The sequence below is a fragment of the Culicoides brevitarsis genome, chromosome 2 (genome assembly GCF_036172545.1).
Source record: "Culicoides brevitarsis isolate CSIRO-B50_1 chromosome 2, AGI_CSIRO_Cbre_v1, whole genome shotgun sequence".
NCBI classification, from domain to species: Eukaryota; Metazoa; Arthropoda; class Insecta; order Diptera; family Ceratopogonidae; genus Culicoides; species Culicoides brevitarsis.
Window position 1 is genome coordinate 38,042,502 of NC_087086.1, and position 22,860 is coordinate 38,065,361.

A 22,860-nucleotide genomic window follows, 5' to 3' on the forward strand; every position below is an offset into this window, starting at 1 on the left:
TTTCTCATTTCGTTAAACCGGAATACTTTTGATTTCATTTTGATCGCTTTGTTTGTTTTGGGGATAAAATTTTTAGATAATTTCTCCGTTTCTCACATGATTAGATGACGTTTTTTGTGAGTTGTAGACGAGTTTTGAGTGTAAGGTGGATTTTTTGTTAAATGACGAATTATTAAAGAAAAAAAATGATTTTTTAAAAATGAACCTGAGCTTTTGAACGGAAATTGGAGTTATTTAATATTGGTCAAATGCAAATTTTATGCAAAATTTTTTATTTGTATTGCTGACACACCTCCCGATTTAAAAAAATAATAAAATTTTAGTAAAAAATCATTTTTTTTGTTCTTTAGATAAATTTTGAGTTAAAATTATAAAAAATTAAATTAAAAAAATATTTTTAAAAAAATTAATTTATTTTTTTTTTTTAAATTTAAAAAATTATAATTAAAAACAATAAATTTCTTATTTTTTAATTAATTAAATTAATTTTTATTAACGGAAATTCCTCAATTTTTATTTTAAATTTAAAAATTAAAAAAAAATTAAATTAATAAATTTCTTAAATATTTATTTATTATTTTTAATTAATTTTTATTTCATTTATTTAATTTATTTAATTTTATTTAATTTTTAAATTTTTTTTTTAATATTTTAAAAATTATTTTTTTTAATTAAATTTACTTTAAAATAAATAAATAAAATATAATAATATATAATTAAACCTGTTTTTTAATTAAATATTTTTTTCAAATAAATTTTAAAAAAAATTTAATTAATTTATTCAATTAAAAAAAAATCAAAAAAACAAACGAAAACTCAAGACTTATTTGAAAAAAAAAATTAATTTTTTTAATTAATTAATTATTATTTTTTTTTAAATATTTTTAATTTAAAAATTATTATACGAGAAAAATATTTTTATATTACAAAAAAATATTTTTAATATAAAAATTAAAAAAATTAAAAAAAAAAGATTTTTTTATCAAAATTCAAACAAATTTTTATTAGCTTAATTTTTTTTGTCAATTAATTTAATCCACTGTCAACTTTCGAAAACTTCCAAAAATTTCGTTTCCAATTTTTTCTTGTAAACTCCATTTTGTTCCCTTTTCGCTTTTCAATGTTTCAATCTTCATGTCATTTAATTTGCTTATTTCCTCTTTTCTGCCTTTCATTTTCGCCACAAATTCTTCCAAAATTTCTTTCATTTCACTCTCGCCTCCAAATTCCTTCGGGAAATCCTTTAAATCGACAACTTTTTTCAATTCTTCTTGATTTTTGAGCACTTTTAGACGTTTTTTCAGCTTCGGAGTCAAAAATCTCGTCGCTATCTCGTACAAAGGCTGAACAATTTTCGGCATGTTGATCACGTAAACCTTAAAAACTCGGACTGGAATCGCAAATCTGACAGTTTTGCAAAAATTATTGAAATCCACGATACTGAACATCGCATATCGGCGCAAATCCATGCCAGAAAAGTTGAAAATGACAGAAAATCCCGCAATTTGCGTCTCTTCATCCTCAAAAAGAACGTGAAACATCAGCGCATGAAGTCGAAAAAAATCGTGTTGATTAAATTTCGCTGGATTCAAATTCCGCAAGTTGTAAATTACTGTCTGGCATCCGTTGGTGTCTCGATTTGGCAAGGGAATGAGCACTCCGTCACGTATCAACTCCAAAATCAGCTCTTCATCCACGGAAAGTTTCGAAAACCACTTTGGATAATCGTGAAATGCCGTTAAATACTCCTTGAACAGCAAATACGACGAATTTACGTTGAATTTTTTGACCCGAAGGAATTTCAGGAGAAATGACGCGTCAATGCGAACGTTTTTTACCGTTGAATCGGCAGAAATCCATTTTCGGAGCTGCTGAAGGGCCTGAGAACGGGTCTCGTCACTTTCGTTTAGATTTTTTGCGGCGATTTCGCGATAAAGTGGCGGCAAGTCGAGGATTTTCGAGTCTTTTTCGATCATTTTTCGAGAAAAATGATATTTGAGAAATATTTTTAATCCTGCTTTGCCGAGCTTGCCACCGCAAATGAGGCCGAAAGTAATTAAAGGTTGTAAATGGTGCCACAAAAATCAATTATTTGTCTTTGTAATTACATTTTAAATGTTGCAAAAAGTCATCAACTGAAATTTTTTCTTTGACAAAAGTGCATTTTTGACCTAAAATTAATTGAAAAAAAATATATGTGAAAAAATATTAAATAATTTTGACAAAGAATTTTTGAAAAAATAAATAAACAATTAAAAATAAATAAAAATTATTAAAAAAAAATAATTAATTAAAAAAAAATATTAATTAAAAAAATGTTTCAAAAAATAATAAAATTAAAAATAAAATATCAAATAAATAAGATTAAAAAATATAAAAAAAATCCAATAATAATTTTGATAAATAAGAAATTTTTTAATTTAATTTTTAAATTTATATGGCATATAAGGTACATAAAAAATTTAATTATATTAAAAAATATATAATTAAAATTAAAAAAAATATTATTTTAAAAATTTAATTGATTTTCAAATTAAAATAAAAAAAAATAATTAATTTTTTAAAAATATTATAATAAAAAATTTAAATATAAAAAAAATATAACAAATCTTCATAAGAAATATTGTTTTTTTTTTAATAATTTAATAATATTGTTTAAAAAATTATTTTTTTTATTTATTAATATATAAAATTTATATAGAAATTTTAAATAATATAAAAATAATAATTTTAATTTAAAAAAAAAAAAAATAATTTAATTATTAAAAAAATTAAAATTTAAAAAAATAATAAACCTTATAATTTTCTTTATAACAATTATTTATTTTTTTAATAATTTAATAATATTTTTTAAAAAAATTAAAATTATTATTTTTTTATTAAGTTATAAAATTTATATAAGAAATTTGAAATAATATAAAAATAATAATTTTATTTTTTTTTTAAATATTATTTAATTATAAAAAGTATTAAAATCTAAAAAAAATATAATTCTCTTCATAACAATTTTTCTAAATAATAAAATAATATTTTTTTAAAAAATTAAAATTATTTTTTTTATTAAATATATATTATAATTAGAATAATTTTAATTTTTTTTAAAAAATATTATTCAATTATTTAAAAAAAATATTAAAAAATAAATATTTTTAAGAAGACATTTTTTTATATTTTTTTAAATATTAATTTTTATTTTATTTAAATAATTTATTTTAATTTAAAATTCAATTAAATTTTAAAATAAATATTTTTTAAAAAATTTAATTCGAATTAAAAATATTTCAACTAATAGACATCAAAAAGTCATTAAAACAAATTTTCAACTTTTTATTTCAAATAAAATGCATTCCAAAAACCTGTTTAGGGTTCACAACGTTGTAATATTTTTTTTCAGGTAATTTTGTTAGATAAAATATAGAAATCGAGTATATGACATAACCTAAATAAATGCACAAGGTCTGCCGATACCAAAAAATTTTTAATACTTTATTCAAATATTTACGATAATTTTAGTAAAATCTCGTGTCTCGTGAAGCAGGAAATGTTTTCAATGTCAAGGGAATCTTCGTTTCGTGTTTACGGAAAAAAAAACGTAAAAGTGAAATTTCATTCATAAAAATTTATTCAAATTTACCGAAAAAAGGGTTTTATCACACTTTTAACCTAATCTACTTCCAATTTTCGGAAACTTCCGATGACACCGCCAGCTTGAATGTTACTTTTGCCGTTCAATTTGAACCAATCTTTGTCCATATCTTCCGAAATTTCGATCGCCATCTCGTCCAAAGCTAAAATTTGATCGCGTTTCTTCAGCATTTTCTTCTGGAAAGTCTTCAGAATTGACTCGAGCTTCAATTTTCCGCCATATTCCGTCGGATAATCGTCAACATCGACTTCTTTCTTGAAATCCTCGAGACTTTTGAACATTTGGAAGCGATCTTGGACCTTTTTTTGCATGAAGGACACCGTAATTTCGTAAAAAGCTCGCAAAAACGCCGGCATATTGAGCACCAGAAGACTCGTCATGCGCACCGGACACGATTGACGCACAACTTTCGCGTATTCTCGATAATCCGTGAGACTAAACATCGCCACGTGCTTCATCGTGATGCCGGAATAGTCGAAAACTAAGACAAAACCCGCAATTTGGGTCTCTTCATCATCATACATGGTCTGGAAACAAATTTCTTGCAACCTGAAAACATCCGTCGACGAGTATTTCGAGGCATCCAAGTTCTCAAAACGATAAATTACGATTTGTCGTCCGCGATGATCCCGTTCCGGAAGCGGAATAAAGAAGCCTTCTTTGAAAAGTTGCAGCAAATGAGGATCTTGGATGTCGAGTCCCTTGAACCAATCGGCGTAAATTTGACGATTTATGAGGTATTTTTGGTACAAAATACACGCGGCGGGCACGTTGAATTTTTTTGGCCGCAAAAAACGGAGAAGAAACAAAGCATCGGTGCGACATTTTACGATGTTGGGATCTTTGGCGATCCATTCGCGCATCTGGGCGAGCGATTGGGAGCGAATGGCTTCATTTTCGTGCAATGCTCGTTCAGCAATTTCGTAAAAATGCTTTGGGAGAGTTGGTTTGTAGGAGTCGTACTTTTTGGGCGCCTTATCAAAAAAGTCTTGTTTGGAAGATCTGTGAAAAAAAGAAAAAAAATATTAGTTAAGACGTAAATTGGTTACATTTTAATGCAAAGTCAGTAACCTCTAACGAGAAACTGAAAGTAAATAACGCTCTATGTCTTTAAATGTGTTACAAGGTCAAATATGAGAAGACAAAAAATTAAGAAAAAAAATTATTGATTGACTTGTTTTTATTTTGAGGTACATGTTTACTTTATGACTTTGCTAATGTACTTCGACTCTCAATTTTTTTTATTTTTTTTTTAATCTTTTATTTTTACAAAATTTATATATTTTTTTATTCTAATAAAAAAAATTAAATTAAAATAAATTAAAATAAGTTAAATTTAAATAAACGACTAAAATTTTTTTGACTTTGAATTTTTTTAAAAAAATTGAAAAAAATAAAAAAAAATAATATTTTATTAAATAAAATTAAAAATTAATTTAAATTTAATCGAAATTCACAATTAATTATTTTAATTAAAATATGAAAAATTAAAAATATAATTAAGAAAAAAAAATTAATTTTAATACAAAAAAAGTTTTACCAATTTTATTAAATTCTTCGCTTTTAAAAGAAGAAATAAAAAAAATAAAGATATAAAAAAATATATCAATAAAATAATTATAAAATAAAATTAAAAAAATAAAAGTCATTAATAAAAAAAATTAATAAAAAAATACAAAAAAAAAAAAAAAATTGAAAATAACACTAATAAATAAAAAATATAAATGAAAGTCATTAATAAAAAAAAATAAAAAATACAAAAAAAAAAAATAAAAATTGAAAATAATTGAAATTGAAATTGATAAAATTTAATTATTTTTTTACTTTAATTATATTTAAAAAAAATTTTTTTTTCATAAAATGTCAAACTTTAGCATTATAAAAATCGATATTAATCATAAATATATTTTTTATTTAAAAAAAAAAAAAAATAATTAAATAAAATATTTACAAATTTCGTCAATGCTAAATAAATATTTCTAAATATTAAAAAAATACATATTTTAAAATTGAAGTAATTTTTCTTTATAGTTAACGTTTTAAAAAAAATATTTTTTTTTTAAATATGAATTTTTACATCTAAATAAGTTTTTTATAACAGTCCAATTTATATAATTTTAATTTTATATTTTTTTAAACTTTTTTTTTTATTTTTTTTTTTGTTTTTAATTCTTTTTTTTAATTAAATTATTTTCATGAAGCACTGAAAAATCATCATTTTATTTATGAAATAATTTCTTCATTTCTTAAAAAATTCGAATTATTTCCCAATTATTTATTTATTTTTTTTTTTTGTGTAATGTATACTTTAATTGAGTTACACCAATTTTTTAAAGTTTTCTTATTTTTTTTTTGTTTGATGGATTATAATTTATCATAATTTTTTTTTCTTATTAAATATACTGCATAATTTTAATTAATTTTTTATTCATTAATTTTTTTTATTTTTTAATCATTTTTATTTATTTATTAATTATTTATTTTTTTTTATTTTATTTTTTTTTAATTATTTTTTATAATTTTTTTCAACTCCTATTAATATATTAAAAATTTTTCAAAAAAAAATTATTTTTTTTTTATTTAATATTTTATTCTAATTCAACATTTCTGACAACGTAAAATATTTTATAATTTTAAATTTTTTTTCACTAAATTTTTTTTTATTAATTTTTAACAAATATTTAGACATTTACCGCGAAAAAACCATTTTTCCTCGAAATTTCTCTTTAAAATCCAACTTTTTTGAAATAAATCCAAAATATTGCAACAAAAATTGCGAAACACTAAAAAAAAATCAACTGAACTGATTCACTTGGCGTCTTTTCTTACAATGAATGCCCAAAATCTGCTTCACCCCAAACAAATATCAAACGTAAAAATTAAATTTAATCGTGTCTTAATTATTATTTCTTTATACTGACCTTTGTTTTTTTTTATATATATTGCACAGACGACTGAGTAGTTCACATAAAAAAAAAACTATTAGACGAAAACAAGAAACAAAATAATTTGACGCACTTGCTGCTGGTTGTTTTCATGGACGACAGCTGATCGAAAGGAAACTGGATGGCAATGCAAAAAAAAAATTACGGTTCAAATTGATTTATTTCGATAAAAATTAACAAAAAAAAGTACAAATCAGCTAAAAAATAGTCACAGCTTCACTTAATCTACTTCCAATTTTCGGAAACTTCCGATCACGCCAGCTTCGATATTTCCATTGGAGTCTTGTTGGTACCATTCGCCCTTCATGTCTTTCGGGATGTCGATGCACATCTCATCTAAAGCCAATATTTTCTCGCGTTTCGCGTGCATTCGTCGCTGAAAGTCTTGCATAATCGATTTTATCTTCAATTTTCCGCCATATTCCACGGGAAACATCTCAATATCGACTTCTTTCCTGAAATCCTCGAGATTTTTGAACATTTGGAAGCGTTCGCGTAACTTTTGCTGCAAAATCGACATCGTAATCTCGTAAAAAGCGTGCAAAAACGCCGGCATATTCAAAACCAGGATACTCGTGATGCGGATCGGGACACTTTTCCTCACCAAACTGCAAAAATTTCGAAAATCCACGAGACTGAACATCGCTACGTGCTGCATCGTCATCCCGGAATAGTCAAAAACGCAAACATAACCGCAAATTTGGGACTCCTCGTCATCAAACATCGTCTGGAAACACAATTCTTGCAACCGGAAGACATCCGTGGAAGTATATTTCGCTGGATCTAAGTTCTGGAAGCGATAAATGACGATTTGACGACCTCTCGAATCGCGATCCGGAAGCGGGATGAAAAAGCCGTCGAGTAAAAGTTTCACAATCAGCGGATCGTCGACATCGAGACGAGTGTACCAAGCTGGGTAAAGTTGGCGGTTCACGAGATATTTGGTGAGTTGGGCGCAGGCAGCGGGAACGTTGAATTTTTTGACGCGCAAGAAACGCATGAGGAAAGCGGCGTCGGTGCGACATGAGACGATGTAGGGGTCTTTGGCGATCCATTCGCGCATTTGGGCGAGCGATTGTGTGCGAACGGATTCGTTTTCGTGCAAGACTTTGGCAGCGATGGCGGCGTATTCGTCGGAAAGAGTCCATTCGTAGGTGTCGTATTTCTCGGGGGCTTTGTCGACTATGGGAATTGCTTCCATTTTGTGAGATCTGCAAAAATGATGGAGAAAAAATTAAATTTTTTTGAGTATTTTTATGATATTAAAATTTAAAAAAAATAGAATATATTGGAATGAATGGAGAAATTATCGAAAGGTAAGAAAATTTTTTTAAATATTTAATTTTTTATATTTAATTTAATTTAAATTTAAAAATTTAAATAAATTGAATTATTAAATTAAAGCTAATTTTAAAATAATTTTTTATTAAAAATAAAAATAATTAAATTAATAAAAATTAATGAATTAAAAAATTTATTTTTTTAAAATTTTTTTTTATCAAATCAGCTTTAATTTAATTTTTTATTCATATTAAAAAAAAATGAATTTGTTATTTTTTTTTTAATTTAAGACTTTTTCGGATATTCTGTTATTTTTTGAAGCTCATTTTTTTTTTTTTTGAAGTTTCAGTTATTTTTCAATTATTCCAAACCAAGCAAAAAATTTACGAATTTATGAATTATTATTTTTAAAAATGTTTAAAAAAAATATTTATATATATGAGAACCGAAGAATCTTTTTAAAAGATCTATAAAATTGATTAATTTTTATTTTTTATTGTATCAAACAAAATATAATTTCAATTAAATTTTTGTTCAATTTTAATTATTTTTTTTCGTTTAAAAAAGAAATTTAGAATTTAATTAAATTTTTAATAAATTTAAATTAATTTAATTATTTATTTATTTTTAAATTAAATTTTAAATTAATCGATTTAATTAAATTCTAAAAAATTATCACTTTTAAATTTTTTTGAAGGTTTGTCTTTCAAAAATTTATTTGCCAAAATTTATTATTTAATTTTTTTCTATATTTTTTTTAATTTTTATTTTTTAATAATTTAATTATTTTTATTATGTTTTTTTTTTTGTTATGTTCTTTAAAAATTAATTTGATTTAATGATTAAATAATTAAAAAAAAAATAAAATAAAATTGGTTTAAAAATTAATTAAGTTTTCTTTTTTCAATTTATAATTTAATTAATTTTATTTTATTTTAAAATTAACTGATTTCATAAAAATTTTTATTTTTTATGCAAATTTTGAAAGTCAATTTATCTTTAAAAATTTTTTCAAATCGATATTTCATTTTATTTTTTATTTTCTTTTAATTTTTCATTTCTTTTTTATTTTTTATAAATTTTTGAATTAATTGGATAATTTCATTTTTTTTATCACTTTTTGGTAATTTAATCAGTCAAATAATCAAAAAATGTCATGAAACACTCCAACAGGTAATTTTTTTTATTCGACAATTTATTCATCGAACTGCAACTTGAATCTCATTTAACTTTCTAAATGGTCAAAAAATTGATTTATTAATTTTTTTTTCATGATCAAAGTCACATTTACATAAAAAAAAACTCAAAAGGGCTCAATAATAAATTTAAAAGAAATTCATTTAAATGCACGCCAACCTACTTTAATTTCCTTAAAATATTCATAATTATCACTTTTTAATTTTTTTTCTGTCCTTTAATTATTTTTCTTCATTAATTAATCACTTTATTTTTTTTTTTAATTATCAAAAAAAAAATTTAGAGTTCACGATTCAAACTTTAATTCACAACTAAAAAAAATAATTCTTAGTTCTTCTTCGCCAGACAAAAAAAGACTATCAATAAAAAAAATATTGAACCCTTTACTAACAGAAAACTTGAATAATCTGCATAATTCACGACGACACGTCATCAAAAGCCCTTAACAAAGTTGCTCTTTTTTGCTTCCTAATTCAAATTTTTTGCCTAAACCAGTTTGACGACTTCTAAAAATGTATTTTAAATGACAATTTTTGCCCTTTTTTTTACCTCAAAGTGTTCGAGAAGTTGAATTAATTTGGAAATTTCTTTAGCGTTGAAGTCGTTTCCGTGTCCGGAGCAATACTGAAGTGCTAAAATTAATTAAGTGATTGTTTTATATTTTTATTTTTTCATGAAATTTCGTTATTGATTTACCATTGTGAGATTATAATTAATAATTATTATGCAATTTTTCACACATTTTATTTTTTTTCTTGACTAAAGATTTGCATTCACGTGAGATTTAAACGAATTTTTTGTGACAAAATATTTTTCAAGGCATTTTTAGCACATTTTTCAAGTAAAAATATTAAAAAAATAATTTTTTATTCTTTTTCGAGAAAAAAATTATTTTTTGCCAAAAACAGAAAAAAACCTTTGAAGAAATCCGTCGATAAATCACTCAAGTGAATTAAAATCGCAAAAAAATGCATTGCAGTGTGACTTAAAATCATCTTTTGGCACAAAATTAAAGTGCAAAAGCGTAAAAATTGTCCAAAAATCATCCAATGTAACAAAAATGAGCAATAATAAAAATCAACGAGCGTCAGATGCTGACCTTACTCAAAAAAAAGACGAAACTGGCTTTCTTGTGCACTGAACGAGAAATATTTCTAACGTGCGTACAAAAAAAAAATTTTTTTGAGTGTCAAGGTTTCCAACTTGTTCCGGCATTGAGTTCTTAAGACTTTATCTAAATTAAAACAAGTTTAATGTTTTAATTAGATTTTTAAATGTAAAGAATCTCCTAGAAGTAGATTTTTGCGTCATAATCTACGGGTCAATGGTTCAATTTTGGCAAAAACAAAAAAAAACTTGTAGAAACAAGAATTTTGTAAAAAAAAAGTGTGGGATGTGCGTCAAATTTTGAAAAAAAAAAATAATAACAAAGAAAAAGGTGCAGAACTTGTTTTGATTTTTTTAACCAAAAATGAACTTTTACGTTTTTCTGTTATCTTATTTTTTTATAAAAAATTATAAAAAAAATATAATTAAGAAAGAAAAAAAATGAATAGAATTTGACAAAAATAATTTAATGAACGAAATTTTGCATGAAAAAAATATTTTTTAAATTTTTAAATATTTTTTGATAATTGATCTATTAATTAATTTTAATTTTATTAATTTTAAATTAATAGTTTTTTGAAATATTTTTTAATTTTATTTTAAAATTTAATTTGAAATATTTTTTTGCTAATTTTAATTTTTTGAGCATCTTTTTTTATTTTTTGTAATTTATTATTTAATTAATTATTTTTATTTTAATTAAAAACTTTAAAAAATTTTTAAAATATACTATTTTTTCAGAAAAATTAATTTAATTGTATTTAATTTAATAAATAAAGATATTTAATTAATAATTTGTCTTATATTTTTTTATAATTTAAATTAATTATTTTTGATAATTTTCTAAAAATTTATAAAAATCATTTTAAGTCAAAATTTAGTAAAAAAAATTATTTGAAATAAAAATTCATTCAAAAGCATAAATTTCTTTTTTTTTTTGTCATAAACAAACACCTCTAAAGGTCAAATATCTAACAAAAAAAAAAAATAAAAAGTGATGTTAACTCTCCTACAACATTTCACTTTTTTTTTTGTACAAAAAATTCATCAACAAAACAATATTTCGTTTTTTTTTAATAAAAAATTTTAAAAATGAATCACTCATCTCCAATTATCACATTTCTTCAAAAATTAACCCATTTTTGTGCATTTCCAAACAAAAATCGTGATTTGTTTAATTTTTACACTTTTCTCCATAATTTTTTAATTTTTTTTATATTTTTTGTCAAAACTTACTTCGAAAACATCTTCTTGAGACCCATTCTAGCGGTTTTCTACAGGAAACTCGTCTCCCAAAAATTATTTAAAATTATTTCAAAATATTGACTCAGATATTTACGGTCTGTAGCTTTCAACATCAAATTTACAACTAGTCGCTAAAGTTCAGATAAATTTCATTACTGATTACTCCATTACGCCATTCTCACGTACACGCAGATTTTTTTTTCGGTATTACCTCATTTCAAATTTTGTTGTGTTTTTTTTATTTTTGGGCATAGGTACACATCATTGGGCTCGCGTTGTACTTTTTTAGAGTTACGTATGGAAATGTATGTCTAAAGAAATTGAAAACCTATAAAAGAGTATTATGCATCTTAAAATTACGTTTGGCTTTGTGCGTTCAAATAATGAAGAAAAAAATTGTAGGAATTTTGTGTTTCGCAAAAATAAATAAATTTGAAAAAAAAATATTTTTAAAAAATATTTAAAATATTAAATTATGTTAAATTAAATTAATCATTAAAAAATTAAATTAAATTTATTTTGTTTTTGTTTTATTTTTAAATATTTAAAAAAATATTTTTTCATTTCCTTTAAACTTTTATTTTAATTTTTAATTAAAATTGAGTTTAAAAAAAATTACATCTATAATCTATATTTAAAGATTTATTAAAATTATTTTTCTTTCTGAAAAAAAAAAATAAATTAATTTGATTATTTTATTTTTTTAACTTTTTCAATCCAAAATGAGTGAAAAAATAATTAAAAATTTACTAAAATTATTTTTTTCTTTTTAAAATATTTAATTAAAAATTTTTGTAAAAATAAAATATTTTTTTTAAATTTTTTGAGATACAATTTTTAAGATAATTAATTTTAAAAAATTAATTAAAAATAAAAAAATTTTTTAAAATAAAATAAAATTAAATTTTTTAAAATTTGATATCAAATTATTTAAAAAAAATATTTTTAATTTAATAATTTAATATTTTCAGATGCGAAATATAAATTTCTCACAAATTTATAGTAAGTGAAGTAAGTTATTTAGCGGGTACTCGAATGCTGTGCCAAAACGTAACACAAACACGATAGACACTTTCATTTAAATTTTTTAACAACTTTTTTTTGTGCTTTGACCAAAATACAATAAATCATGTTTCATTGTGCGTTTTGATGTGTTTTGTACTCTTTGACTCTGGCTTGTGTAATTAAACTGCGAGACGTCGAGACATGAATACAGGTGAAAAAAACTGTCTCTAATGCCGATCATGCAATAATGATTTTTTTTTGTTTAGGAAATATTGAACTAATTTTAGGGTATGCGGTAGTTGAATTTTAATTTTTTGCAACAAATTGAGGTCATAGGATAAAAAAAATTAGCGAACAAAATTTTCCATACAAAAATTTTCGATATTATTATAAATTTATATTTGAAAAAAATAATTAAATTAAATTAAAATAATTGATTTTTAACATTTTAATAAATTTCTTACCTTTTGATGCAATTGCTAAAATTTTATTTCTTCACAAAAAAACCACTTAAACCACAAAAACTTACCTCAAAACCATTAAAAATCCTCAAATTAGCAACAAAATATCAAAAAATGTCGAAACCTGACCTACGATAACCAAAAATTGCGCATCACGGAACGTCAAGTACTTCTTCTCTCACCAAATTCCGAAGCAATATTTGTCCGAAAATTATCTAATAACCCAAAAAACTATTTAAGTTATGTAATTTTTGTACACAAGAAATCGATTTACGATTTATTTGACCAGAAAGAGAGAAAAAATTCAAATACTTGTTACGAGTACCTGACATACAAGTAAAGTACAATGTACCGAAATTTGTTTAACAATCAACGTAATGCTTTTTTTTTGCATTTTAAAGTTACTGAGTGAATAAAATTTTGATGACTTGAGCTTATTTTATTTTTTTTTAAATTATTTTTGTTTTTTAATATTTTATTGAAAATTAGAAAAAACATAATTTTATTAAAAGTTTAAATATTTTAATTAAAAAAAATAATTTTTAAAAATAAAAATTTAATTAATTAAAATTAATTTAAGTTTAAATAAAATTAATTATAATTAAATTAAATCTATATTTTTAAAAATTATTTTTTTTAATTCAAATATTTTAAAAATTTAATTAAAATTAATTTTTTTCTAATATTTTTTTTTTTAATTTTAATTGATTTTTTTTATTTAAAATAATTTTATTAGTTAAAATTAATAATTTAAAAAAATAATTTAACTTTAAATTTATTATTTTTTTATTAAAGTAAATAATAATTTTTTTTAATAAAATTTATTTATTTTTTTTTTTTTAATTAAAAAAAAATAATTTTTATAAATTTTAAAATTAAAAAAAAATTAATAAATAAATTTATTCGTCATCATGAAAAAATTTACACAGACAGACAAAATTTCTCCTAAAATCACAAAAAAAATCATCTCCAAAACGAAAAACTCATTAATCATCATTTGCTGTCTCTTGCATCTTTTGCACAATTCATCGTGTGAAACTACTTGAAATTGACTTGAAACCAATTAAACTTCCATTTGTCATGCAAAAAGTTGCTTCGTCACGTTTCGCGCTCTTTCAATTAAATTTTTTACTTTTAATATTCATTGCATACTTTTAAAAAAATTTCCATTTGAAGCCAAAAAAAATATTTTTTTTTATTTTTAAGCAATAAAACTTTATTGTTCATAATACTTCTATGTACAATTTCCATTAAAATTATCACTAAAACTGATCTTTGATTTTTTTTTAACATTTTTCCATTAAAAACGAAGGTTTTTTTTTTAGAGAGACAACTCTTAATAAAAAGGCCTTAAAATTTTTGTTAGAGAGATATTTCACCCGGATATGTTTAAAAACTCAACTAAATTAACTAAACTTAGTTAAAAATTAACAAAAAAAAATTAAAATTGGGACGAAATCTCACACACGGAATAAAATTATTTTTTTTTCTAAAATCTTCTTGGAAGCATCTTCTTAATCTAAATTTTTTTGAGCAATTTTTTGCATTTTTTAAAAAAATCTAATTTCGAAGGCCATTTGTTCTTTTCTGTGCGTTTTAGCAATTTTTCATTTTTTTTTCTTAATTTTTTCATTAAAAGGCTAATTTTTTTTGTTTTTTCTTGTAAAAGCTAATTTTCAATTTTTATCGTAATTTTTTTTAACAATATCAGAGTTTTGGAATCACTTCAGTCACGCATTACCTTCGATTTGAATCCTTTGGAAACCTTTGGTGCGATAGTTGAGGGGTCTTGATTGCGTGTCTCGGGCAGGAAAAAGTACACGAGAAGCGTAAGTAAGACGCACGTTGTGGCGAATGGAAGAAAGACAAAGGCACCCCATTTACTGTTGAGTATCGGGAAAAATTGGCCAACGAGAAAGTTGCAGAGCCACGACGAAAGGCTTCCGAGTGCCATGGCAACGGGACGGGGACCGACTTCGAAGAGTTCTGAAAAGAATTTTTTTTTTGTTAAAATTGATTTTTAGAGAAAATTGAAAAATATTTACCAGCTGCGATGAAATATGGCAATGGACCGAGCCCGAGTTGATAAAAGAAGATGTAGAGAAAGACGGATGCGATGCAGGCGTATGCGAACCATGACACGGAGTCCTGTAAGTTAAAAAAATATTTAATTAAATTATTTGAAAAATTATAGATTTTTAAAAGTTTTTGATTAAAAATTAATTTTTTTCATAAAATTATATTTTTTTTACTATAAGAAAATTTAATTTTTAAGAAATTGTTAATTAAAAATGATAAAAATTAATTCAATTCTTTTGAAAAAATATTTTGTTTTAAAATTTACATTATCAAATAATAAATTTTAAACGAATATCAATTTTTTAAAAAAATTAATATTTTAATTAAAAATTTTAACAAATAATATATCAAATTTCAATGAAAAATTTCTTAACAGCTTAAAATTTCTTGAATTTAAAAATAATTAAAAATTTGGAAAAATTAATTTTTGACAGCTAAAATATTTATCAAAATAATAAAATTATTAATTAATTAATTAATTTTTAAAATAATAATTTTTGAAGAATTAATTAATTAAAATAATTAAAAATAAAAAAAAAAATTTATTCATTTTTTTTTTTGAAAAATATATTTTTTGAAAATTTAATAAATTAATTTATTTATTTTTTTTTGAAAATTTTTTTTAATTAACAAATATTTTTAATAAAAATTTAATAAAAAAATGGTTAAAAATAAAATTTTCTTATAAAAATGAAAAATAAAATTATTAAAAAAAATTCCGAATTTAAAAAAAATTATCATTAAAAAATATTTTTTTTCAAAATTATTTAAAAAAATTAATTAAATTTTTAAAAATTAATGAAAATTAATTTATATATTCTTTAAAATAAATTTCAATTATACCTTTACGAAAATATTTAAATATTTTTAAACATGTTAATTTTTTTTACCAAATTTTATTTATTTTTTTTTTGATTTTGAAATAAAAGAAAATTAATTTATAAATTTTTCTACAAAATAATAAAATAATTTCCTCATAATATTTTAGCTGTCAAAGTTTTGAAAAATTAAAAATACAAAAAATTTCACTGAAATATTAATTTTTAAAATTTTATTTGAACATTTGAGTTAAAATTTAAATTAAAAAAAAAATATTTATTTTAATCACAAAATTTTTTAAATTTAAATTTAAAAAAAATTATTAAATTATTTTATTAAAAAAAACTAATTTAAATAAAAAAAAAAATATTTGTTAAAATTTAAATTTAAAAAAATTATTTTAAATAAAAAATTTAATTTTTTAAAATCCCATAAAAATTTTTACTTACAATGAACTGTATCGCCAACGTCAGCACAAACAAAAACACCGCACTCATCGAAATCGACAACAACGCCAACGGTCTCCGATTAACTTTCTGCATCAAAACCGGACTGAAAAACGCCACAAACAAATTAATGCATCCCGCTCCCAAATTCGCAAACTGCGCCTTTTTCTGACTCAGTCCGATACTTTCAAACAGCTGCACGGAATAATAAAAAACTGCATTAATTCCCGACATTTGCTGCCCTCCTTGCAAGGCACAAACAAGCACCAATGGCAACAACAGCTTCGGATCTCTAACAACCGAACACAACGACCTTTTCTCGCAAATGTTCGCGCGATTATTCGGATTCATCGCATCCATCTCGGTCTTGATATGGGCATCGCTGCTTCGAAGTCGCATGAGTTCCTGTTCGGCATCCGTTCGATTATTCGCCACGAGATACAAATATTTGGGCGATTCCGGCAGCCACATGTACGGCAAAAGGCAAATTATGACGATGACGGTGTAGCAACTCAACGCAAATTGCCACAAATCGTCTGTGCCGAAAATTTCCGTCAAACTAAAAACTTGTCCGACCACGACGCCGCCTGTGATGCCCATCGAAGCAAGTACCCCGAAGGTGCCTCGTAACTCCATGGGGGCAATTTCCGACAAATACATCGGAATTGTGCTCGTTGTCAAGCCAGAAGCCAATCCGACTGCCAAACGCCCCGCGACAAGCAACTCGACGGAGGAAAACGAGCGACAAAGTTGAAAACAGAGCCCTCCGAGGATATACAAGACACTGCATCCAAAAAAAGCTTTTTTTCTCCCAAGCTTATTTGAGACCCATGCTCCGCTGAGAGATCCAACCGCGCCGCCAACGAGAAAAATCGACACAATAAACGCCCAGAGCGCTTCCAGCGTGTCGTGTGACATCGCCGTGTCATAAATTTCGAAAATTGTCTCGTTGCACCATTGTTTGATGAACTTGCCGGGCGAATTTATCACGCCAATGTGATAGCCGCACGCGATGGAAGCACCAAATGTCGTGGAAACGCCCGTTATTACGAGCCACGGAGTCCATAAAGAAGGGGGCTGCGAAAAAAAAAGACAGAAAAACGAAAAATTATCGATCGAAGTGCTAAAAAAAGGCGAAAAATGCAAATTTTACCGTTTGTCGTGGCAGTAACGCCCTACTTGGCGTCACATTTGTACTTGGATTGTTCGCGGTGCCTTCCTCAAGTAACTTATTCGTTGCCATTTATTCGAGTTTTCTGCTTAAATGAACGTATCTCCTCCGAAAAACCAATTAAAAATTAAAAACTAAACAATCGAGAGATTAGATTACGACATTCCAGCAACACACGGTTATCATCCACTCTGCGTAATCTCTGCGTTGTGTGTATCGTAGATGTTGAACTTTAAATTAATAAATATTTAAATTAGAATTCTTGCTTATTAACTTTTTCTTGTTTTTTGTTTCTTTCTTGTCTCTGTGTGAGTTGTCATAAAATTTCAGAACACTTTTTTTCGTTCATTGCAGACTTTTGAAGCTCGATTTGATGCGTTAAGTACAAGAACAGGTGAAAAATTTGTTCGTGACAGGAGTTGGAGGATGAGGAAGTCGCGTAAAATGTTTGTAAATTTAAAACAAAGAAGAAATAAATTGCACAATCAAGTTTGCGATTGTTTAGTTTTGTGGGTCTGTGGATGATGGACCAAGGAGATTTTAGGGAGAAATTGAAATTTGCATGGGGGGTGTTTACGTTTGATGAGTTGAATTAGCGGGGAGGTAATTTTTTTGAACAAGGGGTGGTCGGAATTTTTTGTTTCAAATATCCTGAAATATTTTTAAAAAAATTTTTAAATAAAAATTAATAATAAAAAAATAAAACTAAAAATAAAATTATTTAAAAATTTAATAAAAAATTATCCTGAAAATAAAATTTGAATTATTTAAAAATTTAATAAAAAATTAATCTGAAAATAAAATTAAAATTATTTAAAAATTTAATAAAAAAATTATCCTGAAAATAAAATTTAAATTAATTAAAAAATAAATAAAAAAAATAATCTGAAAATAAAATTAAAATTATTTAAAAATTTAATAAAAAAATTATCCTGAAAATGAAATTAAAATTATTTAAAAATTTAATAAAAAAATTATCCTGAAAATAAAATTAAAATTATTGTAAAATTTAATAAAAGATTATCCTGAAAATAAAATTTAAATTAAAAAAAAATATCTGAAAATAAAATTAAAATTATTTAGAAATTTAATAAAAAAAATTATCCTGAAAATAAAATTAAAATTATTTAAAAATTTAATAAAAAAAAAATTATCCTGAAAATAAAATTATTTAAAAATTAAATAAAAAAAATTAAAGTGAAAATGAATTTAAAATCAATTAAAAATTAAATAAAAAAAATAAAGTGAAAATGAAATTAAAATCAATTAAAAATTTAATTAAAATTTCAATTGAACTAAAATTATTTAAAAATTTAATAAAAAAATTAAGCTGAAAATAAAATTTAAATCAATTAAAAATTAAATAAAAAAAATTAAACTGAAAATAAAATTATTTAAAAAATAAATAAAAAAATTAAACTGAAAATAATTAAAATATAATAAAAATTTAATAAAAAAATTAAGCTGAAAATAAAACTTAAATCAATTAAAAATTAAACTGAAAATAAAATTAAAATTATTAAAAATAAAAAAAAATTAATTAAAATTAAAAAAAATTAAAAAAATTAAACTGAAAATAATTAAAATATAATAAAAATTTTAAAATTAAATTAATTTTTTTTTTATTTTAATGAAAATCAATTAAATTAAATTAAATAATTCGAATTAAAATTAATTAAAAATTTAATTAAAAAAAATAAATAAAATGAAAACAAAATTTAAATTATTTATAAATTTAATTAAAATTCAATTAAAATTAAATTTAAATAAAAAATAAATTAAAATTAATTAAAAATTTTATAAAATTTAAATTTCCGATATTTTAATCAAATTTCCATAATTTTTTCTTATTTTTATTTCTCAAGCCAAGGGCTAGTCAACCATCATTTCTCTTTCTCACACACACATCGAAATTCTTAACGTCACTTGAACGTCAAAACAAACCATCTCCACGTGAATTTTCAAAACAAATTTCTTGAAGCTCACGAAAAACCGCCCCGAAAAAATGCAAGAAGACTTAAATCACGTCATGGAGTTCTCTTCTGACGGAAAATTCTTCGCCTACATCGACGAAGCAGGCAAACTAAAAATCTGGGATACCGAAAAGAACCAATTACGTCAAGAATATGTGCCGAATTTGCATCTTGCCTCGCCGATAACGTGCTTGAAATGGATCGAAGTTGCTCGTAGCACGAAAAAAACGCCAAAAAAGAAGCAAAAGAAGGAAGATTTGAAATTTTATTTGGTTCTCGGGACAAGTAGCGGCAAAGTTGTTTTGTATTCCTTCGCCGAGGGGCAAATCGAACGCGAATTCACGGGAAACGGGCATTCTGATGCTGTTACAGACTTGTTTTATGATGATGGGGAGTTCATTTACAGTTGCGGCAACGATGCAAAAGTCGTTAAATGGACTTTGGCTGATGGCGGAAAGGAAGTTCAGGCATTCCAAGCGGGAAAACAGAAACTTACAGCGATTGCGGTGATCGAAAATTTCGTAATTGTCGCAGCGCGAGGCATAAAAGTGTGGAATCTCGCGACAGAAACGTGCGAAAAATCGTTTACAGGCCATTCGGGTGTCGTAACTTTACTGAAAACCTTCACGCATGACGGGAAAAATTATTTTTTGAGTGTCTCGAGAACCGAACGGATCGTCTCGATGTGGTGTCTCGAAGCTGAGGGCGAAAATTCCGTCGGATCTTTCGTCACAGATGACTCGGTAGTGCAAATTAGCTTAAATGTCTTCAACGAAACGCTCAAATTGACGGCAGTGAATCGCGTGGGAGTCGTTCATTACTACGTGCAAGACATGCAAAAGATGAAAACAGCAAAACCCGTCAAAAAACGCCTAAATTTGCAAATTGTCTCGGAAGCGGTGAATAATGTGAGTGAACCAATTCCCGTTGTGGCTTGCGTTATGGGGCATGGGGACAACGAATTGCTTGTCGCGTATGGCGATCGAATGTTGCTGAAGTTTGAACATGTTCAACCGGACCAAAGTTTGAAGGAAAATATTTTGATTCGACAAAATCCGAAGAAATTCAAGAAGCAAAGTGAGCTGGATGCACAAAAGCCGCACAATACAGTCGTGCCGATAGTCGAAAAAGGGCAAGTTGAGTATTTGAATCAAGTGACGGCGAGTAGAAAAGACCTCAAACCGATCGATACGCCGCTTGCGACGAGATTGGAGAACTTGAGCATGGGAAAAGTTGGGGAGCCGCAACCGAAAAATATGGCGAGATTGTTGATTCAAGGACTTCACAGCAAAGATGCAAAGTAAGAATTTCATTTTCTAATTTTTAATTATTTTTTTTATTAATTTAAATAATAATTAAATTGAAATATTATTTAATTAAACATTTTAAAATTTTATTTAATTTTTATTTTTTTTTTTAATATTTTTTTATAATTTAAAATTTCAAAAATCATAAAAAATATTTAAAATATTTAAAAAAAATCATTGAGTAAATTTTTAGTTTTTTTTTTAATATTTTTTATTTTTTTTTTTTTAAAAAAAAAATTAAAAATTTTTATAAATCGTTCAGTTTAATTTTAAATTTTTTAAATTTTATCAAAAAAAAAATTAATTTAATTAAAAAATTTTTTATTATCTTTTAAATAATTTTTAAATTTTTTTTATCGAAAAATTGAAAAAAAAATTTTTTGAAATTTAAACAAAAAATTATTAAAAAGTCGACTATTATTTTTTTTGAAATTTTACTTTGAATTAATGTTTTAATTTATTTTTTTTTTACCTTTTCACTTTCTCCATTTTTTTATTTTTTTTTTTTAATAACAGATTTATGAATTTGTGAGCTTTTATTGCATTTTTTAAAATATTTTGCAATATCAAAAAAAAAAAAATTAAGCTTTTGAATTTTTTTATTACTTAATTTTTTTTTAATTTTTAAAGATTTTTTTTTATTTTAAATTTATTTTTTTCTAAAGATTTTTTTTTTTTAATTTTTAAGAAAATTTTGTTTAAAAAAAATATTTTTTAAAAGAAATTCTAAAATTAAAACTTTAAAAAAAATTTAATTTTTTTTCAAAATTTTTAATTACCTAATTTTTTTTCTATTTTTAGCATCCTAAGAACAGTTTTCCAAACATCCGATGTCGAAGGTATCCGAACGACACTTTCAAAGCTTCCGCCACAGTACATCAAGCCTCTTGTTCATGAACTTTCGTTACTCATGCAGATGAAAACTGTGCAGTAAGTCTTAAATTTTTCATTTTTCTTCAGTTTTTTAATCGAAAATTACTTTTTAGTGTTCAAAGCTCCGTTATTTGGCTAAAAACTCTCATTCAAACGCAAATGAGTCAATTGATGGCATTAGGAAGCGATAATTTAAAGGATATTTTCGGTACTTGTCTTGGCATTATCGATCATCGACTGTTTGATTTGCCCGCATTGATGATGCTGAACGGAAGAATGGATTTAATAGCGACACAATTGACGAACAAAAGCAACAAAGACATGGACAACGAGATAGATTTGTCACAAATGTTGGTTTTTGAGGACAAAAGTGGTAGGATTTTAATAAATTTGAAATTTTTTTAAAGAAATTTTATTAAAATTTACCTTTTTTTTGTAGACGATGAAGAAAATTTGCATTTGGGTGAAGAATCCGACGATGGAAACTTGAATTGGGACGACGATTCGGAGGAAGAAGATGTCGCAGATGAAGAAATGGGAGAAGAAGGCGATGAAAATGTTAGGAGAGCCTTAAAGGACAGCAGTGAAGATGAGAGTGAGAGTGAAATGGATACCGATTGAGTTGATTCTTAGTTAAAATAGGCATAAATAAATGAAAATTATTTTCAAAAGTTAAAATTTCTCGTAAAAATTGTTTTTTGGGGCTTCAATTCACTCAAAAAAGTAAAAATTTATCGAAATTGGTTAAGTGACTTCTGTTTATATTGGGTCGATATTTGATGAAACTCAGCGTTTGCGTTCAAACGGATTTTTTTTGCAAGTCATTTTTTGATCACTTTTAAGCCTAAAATTGAATAAATATTCATTCTAAAGATTTCTGTTCATATTGGGTCGATATTTGACGAAACAAAAAAATCAGAGTTTGGTTCAAACTCTGATTTTTTTTAAGTCATTTTTTGATCACTTTTAAGCCTAAAATTGAATAAATATTCATTCTAAAGATGATTTCTGATCATATTGGGTCGATATTTGATGAAACAAAAAAATCAGCGTTTTGAAGTTCAAACGCTTGCAAGTCATTTTTTGATCACTTTTAAGCCTAAAATTGAATAAATATTCATTCTAAAGATGATTTCTGTTCATATTGGGTCGATATTTGACGAAACAAAAAAATCAGAGTTTGGAGGTTCAAACTCTGATTTTTTTGCAAGTCATTTTTTGATCACTTTTAAGCCTAAAATTGAATAAATATTCATTCTAAAGATGATTTCTGTTCATATTGGGTCGATATTTGATGAAACAAAA

General features: G+C 24.2%; 5 protein-coding genes across 5 annotated transcripts; 1 reads left to right on the forward strand and 4 right to left on the reverse strand.

Annotated features, from left to right (window-relative positions):
• Positions 1-1,031: 1,031 nt before the first annotated feature.
• Positions 1,032-1,976, reverse strand: LOC134829085 (retinaldehyde-binding protein 1-like). Its single transcript, XM_063842078.1, has one exon. The coding sequence runs from the start codon at positions 1,974-1,976 to the stop codon at positions 1,032-1,034; it is 945 nt and encodes a 314-aa protein (XP_063698148.1).
• Positions 1,977-3,663: 1,687 nt separating this feature from the next.
• LOC134829086 (clavesin-1-like) lies at positions 3,664-6,353 on the reverse strand. The gene is made up of 2 exons (XM_063842079.1): positions 6,340-6,353; positions 3,664-4,648 (listed from the first exon to the last, which is right to left on the reverse strand). The coding sequence occupies exons 1-2, from the start codon at positions 6,351-6,353 to the stop codon at positions 3,664-3,666; spliced, it is 999 nt and encodes a 332-aa protein (XP_063698149.1).
• A 458-nt stretch (positions 6,354-6,811) lies between these two features.
• On the reverse strand, positions 6,812-11,438 carry LOC134829087 (clavesin-1-like). The gene is made up of 2 exons (XM_063842080.1): positions 11,413-11,438; positions 6,812-7,802 (listed from the first exon to the last, which is right to left on the reverse strand). The coding sequence occupies exons 1-2, from the start codon at positions 11,436-11,438 to the stop codon at positions 6,812-6,814; spliced, it is 1,017 nt and encodes a 338-aa protein (XP_063698150.1).
• Positions 11,439-14,492: 3,054 nt separating this feature from the next.
• On the reverse strand, positions 14,493-17,920 carry LOC134829748 (solute carrier family 2, facilitated glucose transporter member 1-like). The gene is made up of 4 exons (XM_063842991.1): positions 17,385-17,920; positions 16,235-17,308; positions 14,933-15,035; positions 14,493-14,873 (listed from the first exon to the last, which is right to left on the reverse strand). Exons 1-4 carry the CDS (start codon positions 17,472-17,474, stop codon positions 14,614-14,616), a joined length of 1,527 nt encoding a protein of 508 aa, XP_063699061.1. The 5' UTR covers positions 17,475-17,920; the 3' UTR covers positions 14,493-14,613.
• Positions 17,921-19,344: 1,424 nt separating this feature from the next.
• On the forward strand, positions 19,345-22,247 carry LOC134829612 (WD repeat-containing protein 43). Its single transcript, XM_063842787.1, has 4 exons — positions 19,345-20,675; positions 21,484-21,612; positions 21,669-21,928; positions 21,995-22,247. The coding sequence occupies exons 1-4, from the start codon at positions 19,408-19,410 to the stop codon at positions 22,174-22,176; spliced, it is 1,839 nt and encodes a 612-aa protein (XP_063698857.1). The 5' UTR covers positions 19,345-19,407; the 3' UTR covers positions 22,177-22,247.
• Positions 22,248-22,860: the final 613 nt, after the last annotated feature.